A 25011-nucleotide genomic window follows, 5' to 3' on the forward strand; every position below is an offset into this window, starting at 1 on the left:
ACATTGCATGAAAATGTAATCACATGTCAGTTCTAGTATAATATATTTGTCCAATGAATACCTGTTTATCATCTGCATTTCTTCTTGGTGTAGCAATTTTAATGGCCAGTAGTGTAAAAAGAACGCATTTCACTGTTGTTAGCCATCACCCAATTATAAGGTGTTTGCAACAGTGACTGTTTCATTTTCAATACATAACAATGAAAACTGGTTGCTGTATCAACCAGCCAATGGTGGAGAGGAATGAATACTGCAAGTTGAAACAACATTAATTTTGTTTAATAGGATATTCAAATTGGTTATTTCAAAAGCAACTATTCTAAAATGTTAAAACACCTAAACAAGATTCTATGAAAATATGATATTAGTAATCATAATGATTATGTAATTAAAATGTAATTTAGAATCAATTATGTGCAGTTATTAAAATAACATACTGAATTAATTTATGTACTGAAATGAATGCCTGTCGAAATCTTGATTTTGTGAGACATTTTCTAGAGTTTTGTAAAACATAATGTTTTACCTCAAAGTTTGTAAAATGTACATCTTTTAATTACAAGTATAATTACGTAAGCATTTCAGTAGTGGATTTGTAAAATTGCATTGTCATGTATTTACATAAAACATGGTGGCTATGTCTATCAGATCAGTACAGCTTCAGTTTCTGCAAGTCATGCCTCTACCCAGTTTTGTGGTGATTTTAAAAGAACAAATGAAGATGTTTTATATATTGGTGCAACAGGAAAAAATAAAAGAAAGTCAAATGAAAATAGTTGTTGGGTTATTAATTTACACGCAAAAAATGGAGGTCTTAATTACCCAACATCCCAGAAGTACATTATTTAGAAATTAATTTCTTCCTATGTTACCATTTAATGAAATTAACTCTCAGTGACATACATCTGCTTGCTGTTCCTGTCACATCATATGAAAATCTCAAACTCAAATTTTTGTTAATAACAAATAATGATTATTATTATTTGCCCATTGTCAATCAGACGGTGATGTTAGAAAGTACAAACTCATATCTTGGCAAATTGCCCATTTGTTTATTAAAGGAGCCATCCCAACAGTTGCATTAAGTGATTTAGGGAAACCTAATTCTGGATGACTGAAAGAGGATTTGAACCACTGTTCTCATGAAAGTAAGTATAGTGCATTAACACTGTGCTACCTCACTCTGTACCAACCTCTTAGTCTGCCACTGTGGCAATACTGGTGGTGTAGATTTTGACGCAGAGTCAACTTGCTGTTGAAGCACAGTATTGTGTTAACTGGAGAATCCTCAGACAACATGAAGTGCTTTTAACATTAATATGACTCTGGATAGGACACTGCGTGTTGGCGTACAGGTTGTTCACTTTTTAATTGAAGATGTTGAAATATCTCGAGAACATCACATCGGATCACAAAAAGCTGCAATTCCAGTTTGTTTGCCTCGGAGAGGGGCATCCAATGATACCACACTTGACCCATCACCCCACACTGTGTGTGTGGATGGCAACTTTGGTATCTTCAATGGAAACCCCAGTTTTTATTGCAGATTACAATTCTACGGTAAAATCTACATATATTTTGTCTGATCCATTTTCTTCATTTTGTCACAGATGGCACTGTAATCTGAGGTCTAGAAATAGGTCACAATCATAATTTATGATATGCTTCTCAATGACCCTTGAATATCCAATGGCACGTGGGTCACCTCCTCCGAGCTGTGAGAGTAGAACAGGCAAGTACATCATAAGTTCTAATTGGAAATCCCCTTTGCAACAACACATCAAACAGGGAACTACTCAACACACCACCACAGCCATGTAGCAAACTATGACGTATGTGTACAGGCAGTACTATGCGACCAGAGCTCACATATTGTGCAGATGTAGAACAGATAGGGGTTCTAAACATTACAATACGCGCACAGCATTTATTGCCTGCACACCTATCTGTCATTTGCAGAACAGATGTGCAAGTGGATGATGAATGTTGCAACCACAGAAGAAAAAATATAGAAGAAATGTTGAGGCTGCTGTTGCCTTGCATTTTCCAGAGAAAGCTCACTCTCAGTCATTCTTTTACAGTACTGTAAACACCTTTATGTGTGTTGGCACCATACAGACCAGCAAAAGGAAATGTAACAAACGTGTGACAGGAGAAACTAATGAAATAGCTGTACTAGTGGCAGTGAACAACCCACGGCAGTTACACCAGGATTCCGGTATGTCTATAGGTAGCATTGTCATAATACTGCTTCATAATTAAGTATCAACCATACCACGTGTCACTGCATCAAGAACTTCATGGCACCAGTTTCCATAACTGGGTAGTGTTTTGTGAATGGGCACGTCAACAAATGCAAATGACCCCCATGTTCTTTACAGAGACTGCATTGAGAAAATATGGTAGCATTACTGGAGTGAAGGCAATCTCCACTGGTTAGGCAAGCTGACCATTGACATCTATGGTCGGTTAACACATGGTGTGGCACCATCGGGAACAAACTCATTGGTCTGTATTTTATCAACAGCATGTTGAATAGACACAAATATTGAATGTTTTTGGAACAGGAACTACTAGTACCACAACAGGAGTTTGCCCTGGATGTTTGACAATGTATCTGGTTTCAGAATGATGGTTGCCAAACGCTTTACACAATTGAAACACAGGAGGTAGGTATTGGACTGTGTTTACACTGGTCGGTGGATCACCAGAGGTGACCCTATTAATTGGCCCACTAGGTCACTGGATTTGATGTCACTGTATTTCTTTCTATTGGGATATTTAAAAGATAAGGTGTACTAGCAAGTGCCAACAGGCTGTGAAGACTTGATTGACTGCATCAAAAACGCCTGTGCTGACATTCTCCCAGATGTGTTGTGTCCTGTGTATGGTCATTTGAAAAGCAGATCACTAAGTTCATTGAAGGTGGGGATATTACGTTTGAACACGTAGTCTAATTGGGAAAGTAGAGCAGCATTTGCCTCGAACCATAGTCACAGTGGCGAGTTGAGTAGTCCCCTGTTCGATATGTCAGAGGAATACCACATTGCAAATGGGATTTCCATTTAGAAGTTATGAAATACTGGCCTGTCCTATCCTTGCAGCATGGAGGTGGGGCCCCACATGCCATTGGACGGACATTTGAGGATTAGATTAGATTAGATTAAGTTTTCGTCCCTTGGACCCAAAAATGAGATGATTCTCGTGGGTGTCAAAAGTATACATAAAAACATACAACATTTGAATATAATACTTACTACCCTGATAATTTGTCAGGAGATTGTCGAAATAGCTGAATACAATGTGGTAAACTGGAACAGCTAATATTTACAGAATTAACATACTGTCAGAATGAAACATTGTTACGCACTATTAATAAATTTATCATACACAAAATACCTAATCTTGACTGTTGTGACCATGTGCTGTCAAAACTGAAATCTAACAGATATTTTTACTTAAGCTGGCTTAACAGTCTCTGTTAAGATAATCATCTATGGAGTGGGATGAGTTGTCTATCAAAAAAATCTTTAAAACTCTGTTTAAACCATGCTTTATCTGATACCAAGTTTTTAATGGTTGCTGGCAATTTATTGAAAATGTGTGTTCCTGAATATTGGACCCCTTTTTGGGCCATGGTTTGTGATTTTAGGTCTTTTATGTAGATTGTTCTTATTCTTAGTATTGATATTATGTATTGAGCTATTGGTTGGAAATAGAGATGTATTACTTGCAACAAATTTCATTAAGGAATAAATACACTGAAAAGCAGTGGTTAGAATACAAAGTTCCTTGAATTCTCCTTGAATTCTTCATGATGTTCTTGAATTTACACCACAAATGATTCTTACCACACACTTTTTCACCCTAAAAACTTTTGCTCGGTTTGATGATTTGCCCCAGAATGTGATTACATATGACATAATAGAATGAAAGTAAGCAAAGTATGCAAGTTTTCTTATATTTATATCTCCTACATCTGACAACATTCTCAAGCCAAGTACAGACTTGTTTAGGTGCTTAAGCAACTCTGTGGCATGCCCTTCCCAACTAAATTTATTATCCAGTTGTAATCCCAGAAATTTAACACTGTCAACCTCTTCGATCTGTGTGCCTTCATATGTTATACACATGCTGGAAGGAAATCTCTTACAGGTTCTGAACTACATATAGCGGGGAATTCTCAAAGTTAAGGACAGTGAATTAGCTTTAAATCACTTGTTAATGTCAGTGAACATTTGATCAGCAGCTATTTCTAAATCTGTACTTGACTTGCTGCTTATTGCAATGTTTGTATCATCAGCAAGCAAAACAAATTTAGCATTTGTCAATGTATCAGATGAGAGGTCATTAATGTACACAAGAAAAAGCAATGGACACAAGATGGAACCTTGAGGAACACCACATGTAATTAATTCCCAGTCATATGAAGACTGACTGCTTACTGCACAGGTATTTCACAACAACTCCCTTTGTTTCCTGTTAGATAGATGAGACTCAAATCATTTCACAGCATTGCTGGTGACACCATAATATTCTAATTTACTTGAGAGAATGCTGTGGTTCACACGGTCAAAGAAATCCAAAGTGTGACTTGCACAATATATTATTTGCAGTCAGATGCTTAAGGAGATGCTTGAACACAAACTTTTCAAATATTTTTGAGAAAGCCGGCAAAAGTAAAATTGGCCAACAGTTTGATGGTATCTCTTTATCCCCCTTCTAGTAAAGAGGCTTAACTTCAGCATATTTTAGCCAGTCTGGAAATGTTCCACTGAAAGAGACTGATTACACAAATAACTTAAGATAGAACTCAACTCACATGAGCACTCTTTGATTAACTTCGTTGATAAGTTATCATACCCACTGGAATTCTTAGGTTTTAAGGATTTTATGACTGATGCTACTTCTTTGGGAGACATGTCATTTCCATTTTACTGAAGTTATTTTTAAAGAATGGTCTCAGATACTTCAAGCTGTCAGTAACAGGACTGAAGTAATTTTTTAAGAGGTTTGCAACACTACATGTACTTGTTACCAAAGTCTCATTTATTTTTAGTGCTATCTGTTCCTCTTTGTTTTTGGCCCCAAATGTCTCTGTCTTCACAGTATCCCGTACAGTTTCTATTTTGCTGCTTGATGTAATTATCTTTTTCTTATAATAAAGCTGCTTCGATTTCTGGATTACTTGCTTCAATATTTTGCTGTATTTTTTGTAATACATTACAATTCTATCATCAGAGCTGTTCGTTGATAGTAGATACAGTCTCCTTTTTGTCCCACATGATATCTTTATTCCATGTGTAATCCATGGTTTATTTTTTGACTTCTGTGTGTTTTGAGTTATCTTTAGCGGAAAACAGTTTTCAAAAGTGGAGGTAACTTTCTTGATGAACACTTTGTATTTTGCATTTGAGTCAGAAATATTGTAAACATCTATCCAATTCATATCTTTGAGCAATTTCCTGAATTTATCAATCTTTGACTTATTTTATTACCCTCCTGTACTCAGATTTAATAGATTTTTTTATCCTGACAAGTTTCAACATTTAACACAAGATGATGCATGTCATTATCAGATAGCCCATTTACTATTGGTTTTGTGATATGACTTTTTTCCATAGATTTGTCTACAGAGGTAATATCAATAGCAGTCTCAGAGCATTTACATATTCTAGTAGCAAAGTTCACAGTAGGAGCTAAATTGAATGGTAGTGTTACTGACTGCAATAATTGTTCACCAGAGGGCTGACTGTGGGCAACTGAGTAGCTTGTGAATTACAATTCTGTACCCATTTCTATTCTTCACGATTGTGTGCCCATTTCTATTCCTCCAATTACAGTACCATCTCTGGTGAAACAAAGAAAATGCCTCAAACAAAATGTGTGTAAGTTTTGCCATAGAGTCATAACTTGCAATAAAAACTGGGGTTTACCATTGAAGAATTTAAGTTGCCACCTGCAACCCACACTTGGCGTGGGGTGGGATGGGGGATCGAATGTGCTATTGTCGGATGTCCCCTTCCAAGACAAATAAGTTGGAATTATAGCTTTTTGATCCAATGTGTAGTTTTCAAGATTCCCTCTTTGTCTTCAGTTAAAATTAATATCTCCTTCTACGGTGACAGTGCTTCTCAAAATTTGATGTTAGATTGTGCTAGAATGTTTTCCGTTTGCTGGGTGGAGGGCAGCTCATTATTTTGGTGAAGACTTTATCATCGTTCTTATGACAGATTGGTATATGTCAGCAATATTCTAAATTTTGCTTTTAACTTCCACATCATACCTAAACTGACAGGGAATGTTTGCTTTTTGTCAGCAGGATTTCTCTAACCAGCCACATATGGACTACTCACTATTTCAAGCTCTTTCATATGATTTTTTAGCACTGAACATTTTCTTTTATTTTTATTTACTTTTAATCACAATGTTTCCTGTTTAACTCATATTACTTTATTTCTTACTACTGTCTCTTTCTGATGATTATTTTTGCTGTCTCAAACTCATTATAACTAATTTCTACTTCTTGAATTGTTTCAAAAACCATTGCAAGGAATTTTGCCCATGTTCCTCTCTGTAGTTTTTATAGACAAATATATTTGCTATTAAGAATATTGATGGATATTTTTTTCCCATAGCTAATGCACTTAATTTTTTTTGACATTTACCAATACTCCCATTCATATACGGTACTTGGTTTCAGTTCATGGTACACTTTATGTCTACAAACAGAGGCCCGTATTCAGTTTCCAATTATGTATCTTTCTCAGTCTTCTATTGTGCTTACACATACTGCACTACCGGGAAGAAATCACCTCATTAAAACCATTCATCTAATTACTGAGAAGCTATTCATGGAGGGTTTGGATCATAGGTCTACACAGTACATTTTCCATAGTTATGTTTTATTTACTTTGAAAATTATAACAAAAACTACACATAAACATCAATCTTAAAAACTGACAAGAAAATATCATTTGGGTATTTTTGTGGAACTCTTCTGAAATCTGTCAAAATCTGTAGGAAATTGCAAATGCTCAAACACGGTGATGAGGCAACAATGTGCTGTCTGTAGTACAAACAATTCACTTTATTATACACAGCTAATAGTTTTCCATAAAATTTCATCAGGCATGGACAGAACTAATTTTTCCCAGTATTTACTCACAATTCTGTGCATTATAATCTCTGTACATTTTCAACTATACAGTCGGCTATATTGTTTGCTTTACTGAACAGTAACAGTGAAGAGTACTTTGGCCATATTTTGAAGTATTACATGCAAAACTGGATAAATCCATTATATCTTCAAGCAGTTCCAGAGTATTCCCTTATAAATAGACATATCTACTTAAGATGGAATGTAATATTCTATTAAATAGATTTGCGTCTTGCAGCAATCTTCAGGTGAAAAATCTCTTTGAGCATTTCTTCTCTGTCTGTTTAAGGTAAATTACCACATTACTAACTAACAGCATTTTATACATAAAAAATTACAATTATTCATACATTTCAACACTTTATTCTAGTTAATTAGCAACGCAACACAGCAGACATTATTAATTTAGGTACTGGACGATGAACAGGAGACTGTGCACAACTACAAATCCTTAAACGTACACTAAATTTAGTTGTCAGTTTACATGTTTTGTCTTTACAGTTTTTACAGTCATTCCATTCTAAGGCAGGAAATTAAACAGGATTCCCTGTGAGGCTAAAACAGCTCTTCGTTGTTATTTATTATTTAATCTCTGTAGCATAAATGCATTTGAGGAGAAACAGAAATAACTGTTCCAAGATCTTTTATATATTTCTTTTTTTTTTGTTTTTTAAGTTAATTATTTTAACATGTGTACTGCCTAAATATAGACTTGGAAAAAATTCAGAAAAAATATTGAGTAAAAATGTCAGTCTCTTAGAAGTTAGTGTCTTTTGTAATAAACTAATAATGACTTCACTGGCTATGTAGCCTCGCACTGGCAGCAGATGCTCCAGGTTTCGGTACGGCCCCTACTATCCTTACTCTAGTCACTAATCGATTGTCACTAAATTGTGGAGGCGGTGCAAGTACTTCTTCAGTTGTCGCACCATTGTTTCCATTTCCAATTCCACCAAGAAATTCTGGTGGTGGTGGAACTACAAGTTCTCCATCGCCTTCTCCTTCACCTTCAAGAGGAGGTGGGAGCTGTGCAAGAGAGACCGCGTTTCTCGTTAACATACGTTAACATACCACCACCTGTGATTACTACTCTCTGTCTATTAACTGTGGGATTCTGCTGCTTGGCAGTAGTCTCACTCTGAACGCTGCGGTCCTCACCAGTAGAACTTCCGGAGCCTTCAGAAGATCGTCCATCATCAAAACCACAAGGTGGTCCAACAGGAACCTCCTGATCAGAACTTACACCACTCGAAGAGTTGTCACCATCTTCACCACCACCATTACTGCCACCACCGTTGTCACCACCGCCTTCTTCTCCTCCGCCTCCACTACCTCCACTCTCACCACCTCCACCACCGGAATTTGGGTTTAGCATCAGAAAATCATTAGGGTAACTTTTTGAGCTCTTTAGCTGCGTGCGAACCTTCTGAATCTCTTCTACGCTGAAACTGTGTGGTAATGTGCTCGAAGAGCTACTGCCACTGCTGGCATTGCTATTACCACTGGTTTCTACTTTTACCGTGGCCTTCTCTTCTAAGTCCTTATCACTCTCATCATCAACATCTGGTTCGCTCTCACTGAGGCTATAATCGGGCTCTGGAATAGGTGGGGGGCCACTGCTACTGCTGCTGCTTCCACCACCGCTACCAGTTGCTGCCGAAAGATTTGCTGCTGAAGAACTCGTGGGTATTGTCTTTGTTTTGGACTTCCCCTTAGTGCTCTCCTTGCTGCCAGCTGTGCTGTGACTTCGTGATGCTCGTATAGGTTGAGCATAAGGATTTGCATTGTTGTTAGTAGTCGAATAGGGGTTCGTATTGTTAATAGCAGTCTGAACTGTCGTCATCTGTGATGGTGGCTTAAAAGATGAAGCGGCAGATCTAAGACTGTGAGATTTCCTAACCTGAAACATTAATTTAACCAAATTAAGGGTGTAGTAGGAGCACATTTGTAAGTCATTAATGTATATAATGGATATAAATTTACCTGAGGTCGAGCAGAATGAGCAGGCAGACTTCGAGAACGGTATCCAACTGTCTTTACATCTTCAGGTGATGCATAGAGTTTGGCACTGTTTGCTGGTCTGAAGCTGGACATGATGCTACCTGAACCACTGTCACTACTTGTGCCGCTGCTACTACGAGGTGTTGCTGTATCGGGCTTGATATTACTGGCTGACATATTAGCATATTCACTACCAACTGTCAGAACTGATGATGCTGGCTTCTGAGTACCTCTTGAAATATCTACTTTCACCTGAAAATATTGGTTTTAATTGTTAGTATTGCTTTCCCTTTTATCAAAAAGAAATGTTTAACACGTGGACTCAATAATTTCAAATTTACACTCATACAAAAGAATGATATTAAGAACATCTTTTAATAAAATATGAATTCTAAGCTTTGCTTCACTGTGACATTTCATGAAGGCAATATTGACCCAGTACAGCTTTGATTAAAAAAGAATCGAAACATTTAAAATTGCACTGTTCCATTACACATTCACTATAAATACACACACACACACACACACACACACACACACACACACACACACACACACACACATGAAAAAATATTTTGCATCACCACAGTTCCCAGACCTCCTGAAGATAGACATTGACTGTGGATATTGTATCACAAACACAGTCCCTTTGACTGTTCAGAGATGTCATTAAAACTGCCCAAAGATGTAAACAACCATGCATGAGCAGCACCTATTAGACAGAGGGGACTGACAGCCGATCAGTTCCAGTCATTCCACCAGGAAGGAGGTACACAGCTCGTGTTGCCTGTAGTTCAACCATGCCTAGACAGTCAATACCGCAGTTCGATCATGTCTACATTGTTACTTTGTGCCAGGAAGGGCTCTCAACAAGGGAAGTGTCCAGGCATCTCGGAATGAACCAAAGTGATGTTGTTCGGACATGGAGGAGAGACAGAGAGACAGGGACTGTCGATGACATTTCTCGCTCAGGCCGCTCAAGGGCTACTACTGCAGTAGATGACAGCTACCTACAGATTGTGGCTTGAAGGAACCCTGACAGCAATGCCACCATGGTGAATAATGTGTTTTGTGCAGCCACAGGATATCATGTTATGACTCAAACTGTGCGCAATAGGCTGCATGATGCACAACTTCACTCCCGACATCCAAGATCCATCTTTGCAACCATGGACACCATGCAACGCAGTACAGATGGGCCCTACAACAAGCCGAATGGACCGCTCACCATTGGCATCACTTTATCTTCACCGATGAGTGTTGCATATGCCTTCAGCCAGACAATTGTCGGAGACATGTTTGGAGGCAACCCAATCAGGCTGAATGCCTTAGACACACTGTTCAGCAAGTGCAGCAAGGTCAAGGTTCCCTGCTGTTCTGGGGTGGCATTATGTGGGGCCGACATATGCCGCTGGTGGTCATGGAAGGCGCTGTAAAGTCTGTACAATACATGAATGCCTTCCTCCGACCGATAGTGCAACCATATCGGCAGTGTATTGGGGAGGCGTTCATCTTCATGGCCGACAGTTCGCGCCCCCATCCTGCACATCTTGTGAATGACTTCCTTCGGGATAATGACATCACACAACTAGAGTGGCCAGCATGTTCTCCAGACATGAACCCTGTCAAAACATGCTTGGGATGGATTGAAAAGGGCTGTTTATGGACAATGTGACCTTCCCACCACTCTGAGAGATCTACGCCGAATCGCTGTTGAGGAGTGGGACAATCTGGACCAACGGTGCCTTAATGAACTTGTGGATAGTATGCCATGATGAATACAGGCATGTATCAATGCAAGGGGACGTGCTACTGGGTATTAGAGGTACCGGTGTGTACAGCAATCTTAAGGTCAACCTGATGAAAACGGACTTGACAACAGCACACACACAGAAACTGTTCCAAACTTGTCACCAACTGTGTAGTAACCAAGTAAGATGTGAAACTGATCCACGTAACACATATATGGCTTTATTCATAAACCTCTGAACAATAACAGAAATAAGCCTCATGTGACACAACACATAACAAGACAAAATAATCATACAGAAGGTGTAACATAAGTGATACACAGAACAACTGATGTGGGTGGTACAAACTAAAAGAACATATTGAGAGTGAGTCAGTGGTGCTCAGCACGTATACAGCTGATACAGGTGCGAGTCGCCAGTAGACGGCATGGAAGAGACAGTGCCATGTGCACGCTGCCTACAGGCAGCCTCTGGTGGTCAGCTCATGCTTATAAAGTTGATGGTTGATGTAAGTACACACATGCAGCAACACTAAATTCAAAGCACTCAAACTCACCAACACTAGTTGCAGGATACAACAGGGACATGTCACACAGCTGTTATAAACAATACCATATTGATGCATGACACCAACTACCTAATTATGATGTGAACTACTACTTTGGAAAGGTGTAGTGCAATGCCTTATTTATTCTGATGACAAATAGGCAATATAAATACTAAAGATGCAAAGTAAAATGTGTAGAATCTTAGACAATATTGTTCTCAAATTTCAACACCTGGCAGCACGTTAACTTTGCATTTCCAAATGAATATTGCTTGTTGAAGAATGATAGGTTTAGGATTCCACACAACACACTTAAGTGTTGCCAATGTTGTTTCGATATGTCCTGGTGAGGACTCCCCAGTATCTATACAACATCTTTGAGATTACAGAAAACATTTTGTGCATGTGTACAGCACTCTTGCTTGTTCTACTCCTTGTCTGCTTGACATCTCTTTTTGTTATTTGAGGGAGCTTCTGTTTTGAATGGCACAAAATAATGAGAGGCCTGGTACACTTGAACTGACTTTCAGCTGTACAAATCCAGTTTATATGAAGAGCATTAACCGTAGCTCAGAGCTCATGTATAATTCTGAATACTTACATATCCTCTGTAAAGTTGGTTAACACAATGAAGGAAGGAAACAATACACCTTCTACACTAGGACTGTACCTAGACAACATTGCTCAGTGTGAAGTGTACGGCTTCTGAAGCAATAAAAAGTTAAAATACAAATATATATTCCACCCTACAACAATATTATGAAAAGGAAAGTTGCTACTCACCATGTAGAGGAGATGCCGAGTCGCAGATAGACATAACAAAAAAAACTGTCACAAATAAGGGACAGTTGTTGTGCCTATATGTGATTCAGAATCTTCACTATATGGCGAGTAGTAACTTTGCTTTTCATAATATTGTTACATTCCATCCTGGATTTTTCACTGTTTAATCCATCCAAAAGAACGAGCAATATTTGAATTAGTGAAAACTGTCATGTATGATGTTACTCTCACTTCCTTATACGAGAACAACAATTATTCAAAATCCTCTAGTATGACTGCACAACACACGGAGCAGCGGTACCCTCGACAAGTTGAACACTTACCAATTGACCTATTGGTGGAGGTGGCGGTGGGTGTGTTGGTGGTGGCAGTGGAGGCCTGCCTGTAACCAGACCTCCTCCCAACATCATCAGAGCTGCAACATCTTCCTGGCTTCGGTGTCCCTTAGGAACTCTGTTATCCACAGGCACTGAACCATTTATTAGTGCACTATTTCTTGCAAGGTCAGGAGTACTGTGGAAGTCTCTGTGCAAGTCTGAGCCACCATTGAAGAAACGAACTCTGGAACTTGTCTGTAATAAAACAAGGTCCAGCTATACAGTAACCTCTCTCTCTCTCTCTCTCTCTCTCTCTCTCTCTCTCTCTCTCTCTCTGTGTGTGTGTGTGTGTGTGTGTGTGTGTGCACGCGTGCGCGCATGTAGGGGGGGGGGGTGACAACTTGCTTGCAAGCTAGTAAAATTTTCTGAGCTGTTACACATGTTTCTGGGCCACACTATAAAAATGTATTTTGGAAACTACTCTATTGCATTTTAAAACATACACATCTCCTTTTTTTTACCAAAAACTCTTCTCCATGAAATATGATTCATGTAATGTATTGCAATCTGTTCAATGAAATATGAAAAGTTGGTATACAACAATTTCTCTAATTTACTCTTAAGCTCACTACATTTTCACAACTTAATTATTACATTGGTGAATATGTGTGTCCATGTATCTGATGCCTCACCATTTTGACATTAAACCGTTGATCTCTTTATAGAGACTGTTTTTTAATCCTAAAATTATAATGCAGTTGTCAAAATACCAAGAATTTTGGCACTGTGATGAAACCTGCATATGCACAACAAAATTTTCACTCTGCAACGGAGTGTGCACTGATATGAAACTTCCTGTGTGTGTCAGACCAAGACTCAAATACGAGACCTTTACCTTTTGCAGGCAAGTTCTCTACTCCCAGGCTGCAGCTATGCCATGTCTCTGCAATATCCTTTCTTCCAGGAGTGCTAGTCTTGAAAGTTTCCCAGGAGAGCTTCTGTGAAGATGGAAGGAAGAAGATGAGCTACTGGTGGAAGTAAAGCTGTGACGTGGGTCGTGCTTTGGTAGCTCAGTCAATAGAATACTTGCCCTTGAAAGGCAAAGGTCCCTAGTTCGAGGCTCAGTGCAGCGCACTGTTTTAATCTCCCAAGGAGTTTCACATCAGCACACACACCACTGCAGAGTGAAAATTTCATTTTTAAAACAACCCCCCCAGGCTGTGGCTAATCCATGTCTCTGCAATATCCTTTGTTTCAGGAGTGCCAGTCTTGTGAGTTTTGTAAGAGATCTTCTGCGAAGTTTGGAAGGTAGGAGGCAAGGTACTGGTGGAAGTAAAGCTGTGAGGATGGGTCATGAATTATGCTTGGGTAGCTCAGTCAATAGAGCACTTGCTCATACAAGGGAAAGGTCTCGAGTTCAAGTCTCGTTCTGGCACACAGTTTTAATCTACCAGGAAGTTTCAACCTGCATATAGGTTGCACTTTCTTAATTTACCCATGAACTTCAAATATGTGATTGTGGTAAACTCTAATTAGGGATTTCATAAAGACTTTTTCCGATTTTGCTGCGTGGATCATAAACTGCTGTAAGCATAACACAATTTTTGGCATGATGTAGCTTGATAACATTACAGTGGGCAAAATTAACTAATTTTTAATAATGAAATAAAATGTTTTATTTCAAATATGAAATCAGTTTATGCAGGAAAATGACTTCTTTTAATAAATGTGTAGTGGCTGGGGGCCCATGTATACAAAAGACTACTGGTGCATGACTTCGCCAAATACTGGACACAGGGCTCAGGTACCAAAGAATAAAAGTGAAAGTAATACAGCTGACATAGAACATTAATTTTTAGTAGGACACGTGTCAGATTCTAACTTGTTCGTACCTAGCCTATACTGCAGTTAAGATAAAAACTAAGTTGAAAGTGGCAACACACACAAAAATGTGTTGCGAGGTTAAATGGCTTCAAAAGTAGATTTGTGGTTAGTTTAGACATAAAAATAAAATAATAACATTTCCTGGTGAAACTGGATTCAGAACTGGGACTTGTCAAGTACTATGCAGGTTTCATGTCATGTCTTCCATTGTATTTGATTACAGAGGCACTGCAACCAAAGTTGGGCAGAATTTATTCAGATGATGAATAACGAATAGAAATTGTTAAATATGTGGATAACAAACAAAAATATTTACTCATAATGTTATCCATTTACACAAATAAAAACATTTATTCATCATCTGTGAAAAAAAGTTATGAGTAATGGACAAATTTCACATCTAAATGCATTGATTACTCAATTTTTTTTTCATTTATAAAAGAACTGTGGTTGTTGCTGATTTTAGATTAGTTTTGTAGAAAAACGTTTCTTTTTTTCAGACATCTTATCAGAAAATTTATTTGATATTGGAAAGTTTCCATTGCAGCACATTAAAAAATACGTAAAAACAAATATTCTGCAAATGCCATAAATGTGTCAGTTTGTTGTACCTGTACATGTATTTCTGGATAACTATGTAAGAACCCAAATCATGATCTTCTTCAGAGAAAAATTGATAATCATCAATTCCAATGACTTTTTGGCAAATAACTTTGGCGTGATTCCACATCTTTTTATCAACCAAATACTATTCAAAACCTAAAAATAAATTTTCTTTTTTGTCACAGCTTCATTTGAAACTTGTCATAAGATTTCTTCATCATTTCTTTGGACATTATAGGTCTGTAATTCATTGTAAGCCTCCCTGGGTTATGGAGGACAATGTGGGCGAACTATTTGTTTTAAAATGTGGGTCAGACAGTGCTGTAATTGTTGCATGTTCTCCATCGGGTGTAGAAATGTGAAAAAATTCTTCAAATCATCCCTTGAGATGTACTTGATGGAAAGATGCCAATATGCTACAATATTATGAAGTCTTTTACGTGCCATATGGAAACTTAGTGTCTCTTATGAAGTTTTTCAAATTTACGTAACTGCATAGGCATATGTTGGACTGAAAAATTACACCATCTTGTAATGCACGGCTTACTCAGAGCTAATCCTAGAACACTTCAGATGACTCTGTATGTCTAGCAGCAATTCACAAAGAATTACATTTTTGTGTAATTTTGTAATGCACTTTGGCTAACACTGTTTTCGGAGACTTTACATTTTAAGTACACTGATGTTAGTTATTACCAGCCACAACATTTCTAGCTTTGAGCAAGAGAAAAAAATATCGGCAGTCTGCAAGCAAAAATGATCAATCGGCAAAATATGAATGATCGGCACATGCATAACTTATGAACCGGGTCTCGATTTCAGCACATGACTTCAATTTTAACATTTATAAGACCTTACCTTCACACCTGTGCCTGGGCCCACAACATTGTTGAGAATTTTTTTAATATAAATGCGAAAGGTTTCTGAAACAATGCTTTATTAATTAATCGGTTTGTTTATATCAACTACACACCCTAGAGCACATATAACCACAGAGTAAATATAACACAACAGAGTAAACAAAAAAAGACTGTCAATATGAATTTACATATTTCCTCAGTGTGTGTGTGTGTGTGTGTGTGTGTGTGTGTGTGTGTGTGTGTGTGTGTTCACCTAAGGTTGCTTACCTTCCCCTTGCTACGCTTCATCTCTGCCACACTGGCATAGACACGAGGTGTCCGTGCTGGAGAAGATGGTTGTGATACACCACCAGGAGTTGGCACTTGGAAGTGGGAAGTCATAACTTCTGATGATGCTGCAAAAAATTTAAAAAAATTAAAAAATTAAAAAAATTCGGCAGCAGAAAAACTGAGGTTATAAATTAATAGTTAGGTTAAGATATTATAACTACAGTTAAATCTGTAGGACTGAAAAAAGTGTTTTAATCCTGCTGTTCTGTTTGGTTTCCATATGACCCAAAATGGTTATAGATTATAGTTAAATACCAAGATAACTTTCTGAAATTTGACGAATCTGTCTGAAAGTGCATGAACAATATGTGTACAGAAAAGGTGTTTAAATATTTCACATTGAGTGGTCATAAACCTTACCAGTGACGTGTTACATTCAGGTCACAATGACCCAACATAAATATGATTCTTTTAATGTCAAATATTTTTTAGTTTTCTGTTATAAGTTTTGATAATCACGTTTTTTATCATTCCAGCGTACTCTGAATGATCAACAAAGCCTCTGTGTTTACAACAAAAGGCTTGTTTCCTACTTTGTCCAAGAAATTGTTATGCACTTCTCAATTATTCAAAACTTCATTGTTTTGCTCAGTCTGATTTGTGACACCATGGCAATTAGATTACTGACTTGGCAGAACTAGCAAGTTCCTGAACAGATGAGGAACACTTTCAGAGTTTGAAGATCATGTCAGCACTGCATCTGAAAGCAAGTATTCTGTTGACAGTGACGACAGTCCACAGCCAGTCGTTTCTTCCTCAAAATGGAAAAACAGAATGACAGTTACACCTACCAGAGCAACATGGATGCTTATCAGAGCAGACACTTGGAGAAGTAGAGGCGTGGGTAAAAAACGATAATTTGAAATCAAAAGCAGAAATTTTCATTTCGCCACTAAACAATCAGCACAAAGCACAATTGTTAAGCAAACTAGATAAAAAGCTTTGGCACTTAAACTGTGTCAAATTACTTCATGTACTTATATATAAAAATATGTTGTGGAGTCATCACGTGGGCAGCATACTGATGTGACAGAACAGTCTTGTATATGTCATGAATGTCTTACATGCTATCACTGATTTAACTCTCTCTCTCTCTCTCTCTCTCTCTCTCTCTCTCTCTGTGTGTGTGTGTGTGTGTGTGTGTGTGTGTGTGTGGGTGAGTGTGCGCGCATGCGTGTGTGCATCATCAGGCACATTTTCTGTGGTGTTTCAGCAAGCACTCTGTCTTCAGGCCACGAGTGGCCTACCGGGACCATCTGACCGCCGTGTCATCCTCAGAGGAGGATGCGGATAGGAGGGGCGTGGGATCAGCACACCACTCTCCCGGTTGTTATGATGGTATTCTTTACCGAAGCCGCTACAATTCGGCCGAGTAGCTCCTCAATTGGCATCACAAGGCTGAGTGCACCCTGAAAAATGGCAACAGCATATGGCGGCTGGATGGTCACCCATCCAAGTGCCGGCCACGCCCAACAGCGCTTAACTTCGGTGATCTCACGGGAACCGGTGTATCCACTGCGGCAAGGCTGTTGGTGTTTCACCAGATATTTGCAATTTCATTTTTGCGGCATGTGGTTGGAGTCAGACCAAGTAAATACTGCTCATCATGTCTTTTATGTGATGCCCAGGATTGATGGAGAGTGTTGGTTTGTTTCCAATAACAAACAAAATGGTTTTCAATGTGGAATTTTACATGCACATTTGAGAGTGATCCCAAATTAGTATAGTGCGACATTCATTTTATTAATGTGTAATAACAGGGACAGTAAAACAAGAAGAATATTCAGTACTCCAGCAGTGACAGCACCGCCCTGGCTCATGCTGAGTGCTACCGCAATGCAAATGTGCTACTCTGTTGCTGGAGCACTGATTATCCTTCTTGTTTTACTGTTCCTGTTCATACATATTGATTAAATGAATAACACACTAGACTAATTTGGAACTGCTCTACCAAATGGACATGTAAAATCCTGATTTAAAAATCATTCTGTTTGTAATGGGAAACAAACCAACACTTTTCGTAATGTTGGGCATTGTATGAGAGACAGATGCACAGGATTTGTTTCAGCTGACTCCAGCTATGTGTGTGAAAACGAAATTGCAAACATCTGATGAAGCATCATAGAAATTGCTCCTGGCAACCCACAGGGTATATTTACTACTGCAAACAGCTAAAAGCACGGGGAAGCTACAGCCTTAATTTTTCCTGAGGGCACGCAGCTCTACTGTGTGGTTAAATGATGATAGCATCCACTTGGGTAAAATGTTCTGAGGTAAAAGAGACCCCTATTCAGATCTCTGGGTGGGAATTACTCAGGGGGACATCATCATCCGGAGGAATGAAACTGGTGTTCTACAGATCAGAACATGGAATCTTAGGTCCGTTAATCAGGCAGGTAGGTTAAAAAATTTGAAAAGGAAAGGGAATAGGTCTAAATCAGATATAGTGGAAATTAGTGACGTTTGGTGGCAAGATGAACAAGACTCTGGGTCAGGTGAATACAGGGTTAAGAATACAAAATCAAATAGGAGTAGGGCAAGAGTGGGTTTAATAAATAAGAAAACAGGATGCGGCAAATCTGCTATGAACAGCACAATGAATGCATTATCATAGCCAAGACAGACATGAAACCCGCAACCATCACAATAGTACAAGTTTATACACCAACTAGCTCCACAAACGATGAAGAGATTGAAAAAATGTAAGATGATATAAAAGAAATTATTCAGATAGTTAAGGAAGACGAACATTTAATTGTGTTGGATGACTGGAATTCAACAGCAGGAAAAGAAAGAAATGGAAAAATAGTACATGAATATAGACTGGGGTGAAAGGAATGAAAGAGGAAGCCGCCTGGGAGAATTTTCCATGAGCATAATTCAGTCATTGCTAACACTTGGTTTAAGAATCATGAAAAAAGGTTGTATAAGTGGAAGAGACATGGCAACACTGGAATGTTTCAGATTGATTATTTAATGGTAAGACAGAGATTTTGGACCAAATTTTAATCTGTTAGGACATTTCCTGGGGCACATCTGGACTCTGACCTCAATTTATTGGTTACAAACTGCATATCAGAACAGAATAGATTCCAAAAAAGGTTGGAAATTATGGAGATGAGACATGGATAAGTCGAAAGAAACAAGAGGTTACTGAGTGTTTCAGAGAGAGCATTAGGCAAAGAGTGACTGAAGCTGGGGAAAGGAATGCAACAGAAGACGAATAGGTAACTTTGAGAGATGAAATAGTGAAGGCAGCAGAGGATCAAAAATGGGAAAAAGACAAAGGCTAGTAGAAATCCTACTGAATTAAATTGGTGAAAGGAGCAAATATAAAAATTTGGCACATGAAGCAGGTGGAAGGGAACAAAAATGTCTAGAAAAATGTGACTGACAGGAAATGCAAAATGGCCAAGGACGAATGGCTACAAGACAAGCATATATCATTAGGGGAAAGATAAATACTGCCTACATGAAAATTAAAGAGGTATCTGGAGAAAACAGAAGCAGCTGTATGAATATCAAGAGCTCAGATAGAAAACCAGTCCTAAGCAAAGAACGGAAAGCAGAAAGGTGGAAGAAGCATGCAGAGGGTCTATACAAAGAAGAAGAACTTGAAGGCAATGTTGGAGAAAGGGAAGAGGACATAGATGAAGATGGGATAGGATAAAAGATATAAGTTGAAACAAGGCCTCTGGAGTACACAACATTCCGGCAGAACTACTGATAGCCTTGAGAGAGACAGCCACAAGAACACTCTTCTATCTAGTGAGCAAGACGTATGGTGCATGTGAAATACCCTCAGACTTCAAGAATAATATAATAATTCCAATTCCAAGGAAATCAGTTGCTGACAGGTGTGAATACAATTGAACTACCAGTTTAATAAGTCATAGTTGCAAAATACTAACAGTAATTCTTTACAGAAGAATCGAAAAAACTGATAGGAGCTGACCTCAGCAAAGAACAGTTAGGATTCCAGAGAAATGTAATAACATGTGAGACACTACTGATCCTACAATGTATCTTAGAGAATAACATACGTTTATAGCACTTATGGACTGAGAGAAAGCTTTTGACAATGATAACTGGAATATTCTCCTTGAAATTCTGAAGATACAAGAGGTAAAATACAGTGAGCAAAAGGCTATTTACAAACTTCCTGGCAGATTAAAACTGTGTGCCCGACCGAGACTCGAACTCGGGACCTTTGCCTTTCGCGGGCAAGTGCTCTACCATCTGAGCTACCGAAGCACGACTCACGCCCGATACTCACAGCTTTACTTCTGCCAGTATCTCGTCTCCTACCTTCCAAACTTTACAGAAGCTCTCCTGCGAAGGTTCGCAGGAGAGCTTCTGTGAAGTTTGGAAGGTAGGAGACGAGATACTGGCAGATTCGCAGGAGAGCTTCTGTAAAGTTTGGAAGGTAGGAGACGAGATACTGGCAGAAGTAAAGCTGTGAGTACCGGGCGTGAGTCGTGCTTCGGTAGCTCAGATGGTAGAGCACTTGCCCGCGAAAGGCAAAGGTCCCGAGTTCGAGTCTCGGTCGGGCACACAGTTTTAATCTTCCAGGAAGTTTAATATCAGCGCACACTCCGCTGCAGAGTGAAAATCTCATTCTGGAGGCTATTTACAGTTTGCACAGAAACAAGATGACAGTTATAAGAGTTGAGGAGCATGGAAGGGAAGCAGTGGTTGAGAAGCGAGTGAGACCATGTTGTAGCCTATCCCTGATATCTGTACACTGAGCAAGCAGTAAAGAAAGGAGTTAAAGTCTAGGTAGAAGAAACAATAACACTGAAGTTTGCTGATGACATTGTAATAATGTCAAAGACAGCAAAGGATTTGGAAGAGCAGCTGAATGAAATGGACAGTGTCTTGAAAGGAGAATATAAGATAAACCTCAACGAAAACAAAACAAGGGTAATGGAATGTAGTCAAATTAAATCAGATGATGCTGAGCGAATTAGATTAAGAACTGAGAAACTTGAAGTAGTAGATGAATTCTGCTATTTGGGCAGCAAAATAACTGATGATGTCCGAAGTAGAGATAATATAAAATGTAGACTGGCAATGGCAAGAAAGCGTTTCTGCAGAAGAGAAATTTGTTAAATTTGAATATAGATTTAATTGTTAAAAAGTCTTTTCTGAAAATATTAGTATGTAGTGTAGCCTTATATAGAAGTGACATGTAGATGATGAACAGTTTAAGCAACAAGAGAATACAAGAATGATGAAGATTGGATGAGTAGATCAAGTAACTGATGAGGACACACTGAATGGAATAGTGGAGAAAATAAATTTGTGGCACAGCTTGACTACAAGAAGAGATTGGTTGATAGGACACATTCTGAGACATCACGGGATCACCAATTTAGTACTGCAGGGAAGTTTGGGGTGGGGGGTTGAAGTCATAGAGGGAGATGAGTACAGTAACCAGACTCAGAAGAATGTACGCTGCAATAGTTAATTGGAGATGAAGAGGCGTGCACAGGCTAGAGTGGCATGGAAAGCTGCATCGGAGCACTCTTCGGACAGAAGACTACAACAGCAGAAAAATGCTCCATCAAAAAGACATGAATTTCTCCGGTTTACAAGACTCTGACTGAAAAGTGGCGTACCATGTGCCTTATTCTACCTTCCTCGGTAGCTTCAAATTTTTTTCCAAAAAATTTGCCATGCAAACATATTTGCCATCTTTTTAACATACAACTCGTCTCTCACTTCCATGAGCTCTCCTACCTGTGGCTCGCTCACATCCACTAGCTCATCGCTGCAAGTCACTCATACCTATCCACTCTCACTTGCCCATTGTTACTCACTCGTTTAGCCCAACTCATTGTTATTATCTCTTTGTGTCTCTCTAATTGTCACTGTCTCACAGCCACAGTTTCCTTCTTTCTGTCCTCCTCCTCCTCCTCCTACTACTACTACTGTATTCTCTAGCTCTCACTTGTTCTTTGTTACTGCTACTATCTCATTCATTCCTTCCCACTGCTGCTGTCTCTTCTCCCTGTCACTACCTCTCTCTTCCTCCTTGTCACTATCGCAGAATATGTCTCTCATTATTACTGGCTCTTACCCACTTCTAGTTTCTCCTTCTCTTTATTCCACTCCCACTAGCACTCCCTCCTTCACTCATTTCCTAGCACTGTTCTGTCACTGTCAACTCTGTTCCACAGCCACTGTGTCCTCCTCTTTCTCTTACACTCCCATTGTTTCCTTTACTTTTTCTATATCACAACCACTGTGTACTATTTTCCAGCATTTATTACTTTTCCGCCTCTTTCCCACTGCCACTGTATCTTTCTCTCTCAGCATAAAAATTGTTAGTATGTTTAAATGCCAAAATTTTTGGAAAATTTTTAAAGGTGCTGAGGAAGGTAGAATGAGGCACTGGTAACCCACTTTTAAGTCAGTCTTTCAAACTGGAGCATATTCACCTTTTTTTTGTGTTCTGATGGGAGCATTTTTCTCCTGGTTCCCTTCTTTACTCATATGAAAAGAACTTGAAGGGTCAATAAAATTTTGACAGCTAACTAATGTGAAGTTAATTTTTTAATAACAATGCACACCTTGGACCCTATTTCCTCCAATTAAAGCTCTCTATGTCACATGTAAATGGTTTGCTGTTGTCAAAGCATCAAAAGAAAATGTTGATTCACTGCAGTGTTCAAACAGTGTAGTGTGCACTTGCAATCTGTTGTTGGGCAGTGGCAGCAGCCCATTTAATTGTTGCCAACTGCAGCAGCTGAAAACATGTTCCATTTGTGTTGGCAGCCCTCTCCCTCTTTTCAGATGATTAATCGACAGTTGCACCAACATTGTTGCACCATGTGACTAACGTCAAATAACAACATCTAATAAGGGAAGGATTTATCATGATGTCATTGTTTCTGTAGCTTTCAGAAGAGAATTCAGGAACTAGTTCCTCCAATTATTGGTACCATATGGCCACAGTGAATGGAAGTACATCCAGTTTTTATGTTTATCAGTAATCAATGTTGTTATATGTAAGTCAAAAGTTGTTGGTTTCTTTCGAACACACCATGATGAAAACAATGTTGATAGAGGTGACTAAGATCTATAAAGATGGTAAACTTGCTTGTTCTCTTACTGAGTTGGAACTAATTTATTAATATAAGAAACAACAAAGAACCCAACACAGAGCCTTGTGACACTCCAGTGCTTACTGTGTGCCAGGCTGGTGAATCTGACGATACATTTCCATCACTGACACTCAGAGTTTTCTGTCTGAGATATGATTCATTTCACATGCTTACTCCTCAATTTAACAATATACACCTGCTTTCTTTATGAGAATTTCATGATCTACAAATGGTCAGGAGCCTCTGAAGACATTCTGAATTCTCCTCTGCTTTCATTTCTCTATTAATTTGATAAAACTTGTTGAGACTGTATTTTGAAATATCAATCTGATCTCTTATCTTCAGAAGTGGTTCTACGATACCATATTTCAGCTGTTGTGAGACAATGCCTTGTCATCACTAAGTATGCAGCACAGCATTATACAAGTAAACTAACAGCATTTTTTGACTATCTTTATAGAAATGCCATCAAATGTAGAGGATTATTTTTTCATTACTGTGCTCATCTGTTACACCCTACTGCAGTGATGGGATTTATGTCCAGTTGATTGTTTTTGTGTTCAAGTTCCATATTCACAGGCCATGCAAGGCCACACATGCCTGTCTTTGGCAGCTGTAAGGCATTTACTCACAAACAAATTTTCTTTAAGGAAAATAAACAGATGCTAGCCATCTACTGAAAATGAGATGACTCAGCGGACTGAAAACAAACCACTAAGATCATTAGCATCTCTTTTCAGAGAACATATTCTGTAAAGCATTGTGTTGGGGTGAAATGATATAGGAGCACATTATTCCTTGTTGCGAAACTGAAAACCAGGAAGTCAGCTGAAATCAATGCCAACTCTTACAGTAAAACATAGTGGTGCTGAGTACATGTGGACCACAGGTAAATGGGAACAAACTTGTTCAGCACAATGCAATAGTGACACACAGTGCAAGTTAATTGCTCACAGAAGACCTATGACTAATTAGCCACTAAGAGGAACATCGTCGTCATCGTCATCATCATCATCATCTTCTTCTTCTTCTTCTTCTTCACTTCATGAATTCACAAAATTGCCTATTGCTCCTAAGAGGAATGTAATGCACATGAGCAGCCATATTGATGCTTTGTTAAGAGCAAGTGTGAATAAGGCAGCTAATACGGCAGAGCAACTCTTCTTACAGATCACTCAGCTGACTTACATGTGGCAATGATAATGACAATGCTATTTTTAATTATTCTAATACAACATGCACATGTATTGTATCTTATTACAGTTGTTCCAAGTGGTAGTAATAAAATTTTACCTCCACTTCCTTGTTGGCGTTGAAAGAGTTCTTCCAACTCAGCTGCAGTGATGCGACTAGAGGTTGGTCTGGCTCGAATAGAAGCAGTGCGAGGAGGCACAGGTGTACTGTTACTTCCTGTGCTGTGCTGGTGGATGGATTCAGCTGAGCTGCTCTTGGCTGTTCCCCCTCCACTCGCCAGACCAGTTCCATCAATATCATCTATGTCTTCTTTTTCACCACCACCTTCTGAGTAAAAAAAATAAAAAACAAATAAGAAAACACTGTTCCCAAAACACCAAGAATGGAAATATTATAAAGCCAACATGTTGGAGACTTAACAATGAAACATATGAAATGACAATGGTTTGAGGTAGGAGAGGGATGTCTATGTA

At 38.7% G+C, this 25011-nt stretch overlaps 1 protein-coding gene across 1 annotated transcript in view; it reads right to left on the reverse strand.

Moving 5' to 3' along the window:
• Positions 1-6939: 6939 nt before the first annotated feature.
• The window catches only part of LOC124789145 (SH3 and multiple ankyrin repeat domains protein 3), a 192524-nt gene continuing 174452 nt past the window's right edge, over positions 6940-25011 (reverse strand). Inside the window, 6 exon segments of the mRNA XM_047256439.1 lie at positions 6940-8218; positions 8220-9059; positions 9143-9412; positions 12565-12813; positions 16173-16300; positions 24638-24865. Coding sequence (XP_047112395.1) covers positions 7955-8218; positions 8220-9059; positions 9143-9412; positions 12565-12813; positions 16173-16300; positions 24638-24865 — 1979 coding nt within the window. The 3' untranslated portion in view covers positions 6940-7954.

Source organism: Schistocerca piceifrons, chromosome 3, assembly GCF_021461385.2.
Source record: "Schistocerca piceifrons isolate TAMUIC-IGC-003096 chromosome 3, iqSchPice1.1, whole genome shotgun sequence".
Classification (NCBI taxonomy): Eukaryota; Metazoa; Arthropoda; class Insecta; order Orthoptera; family Acrididae; genus Schistocerca; species Schistocerca piceifrons.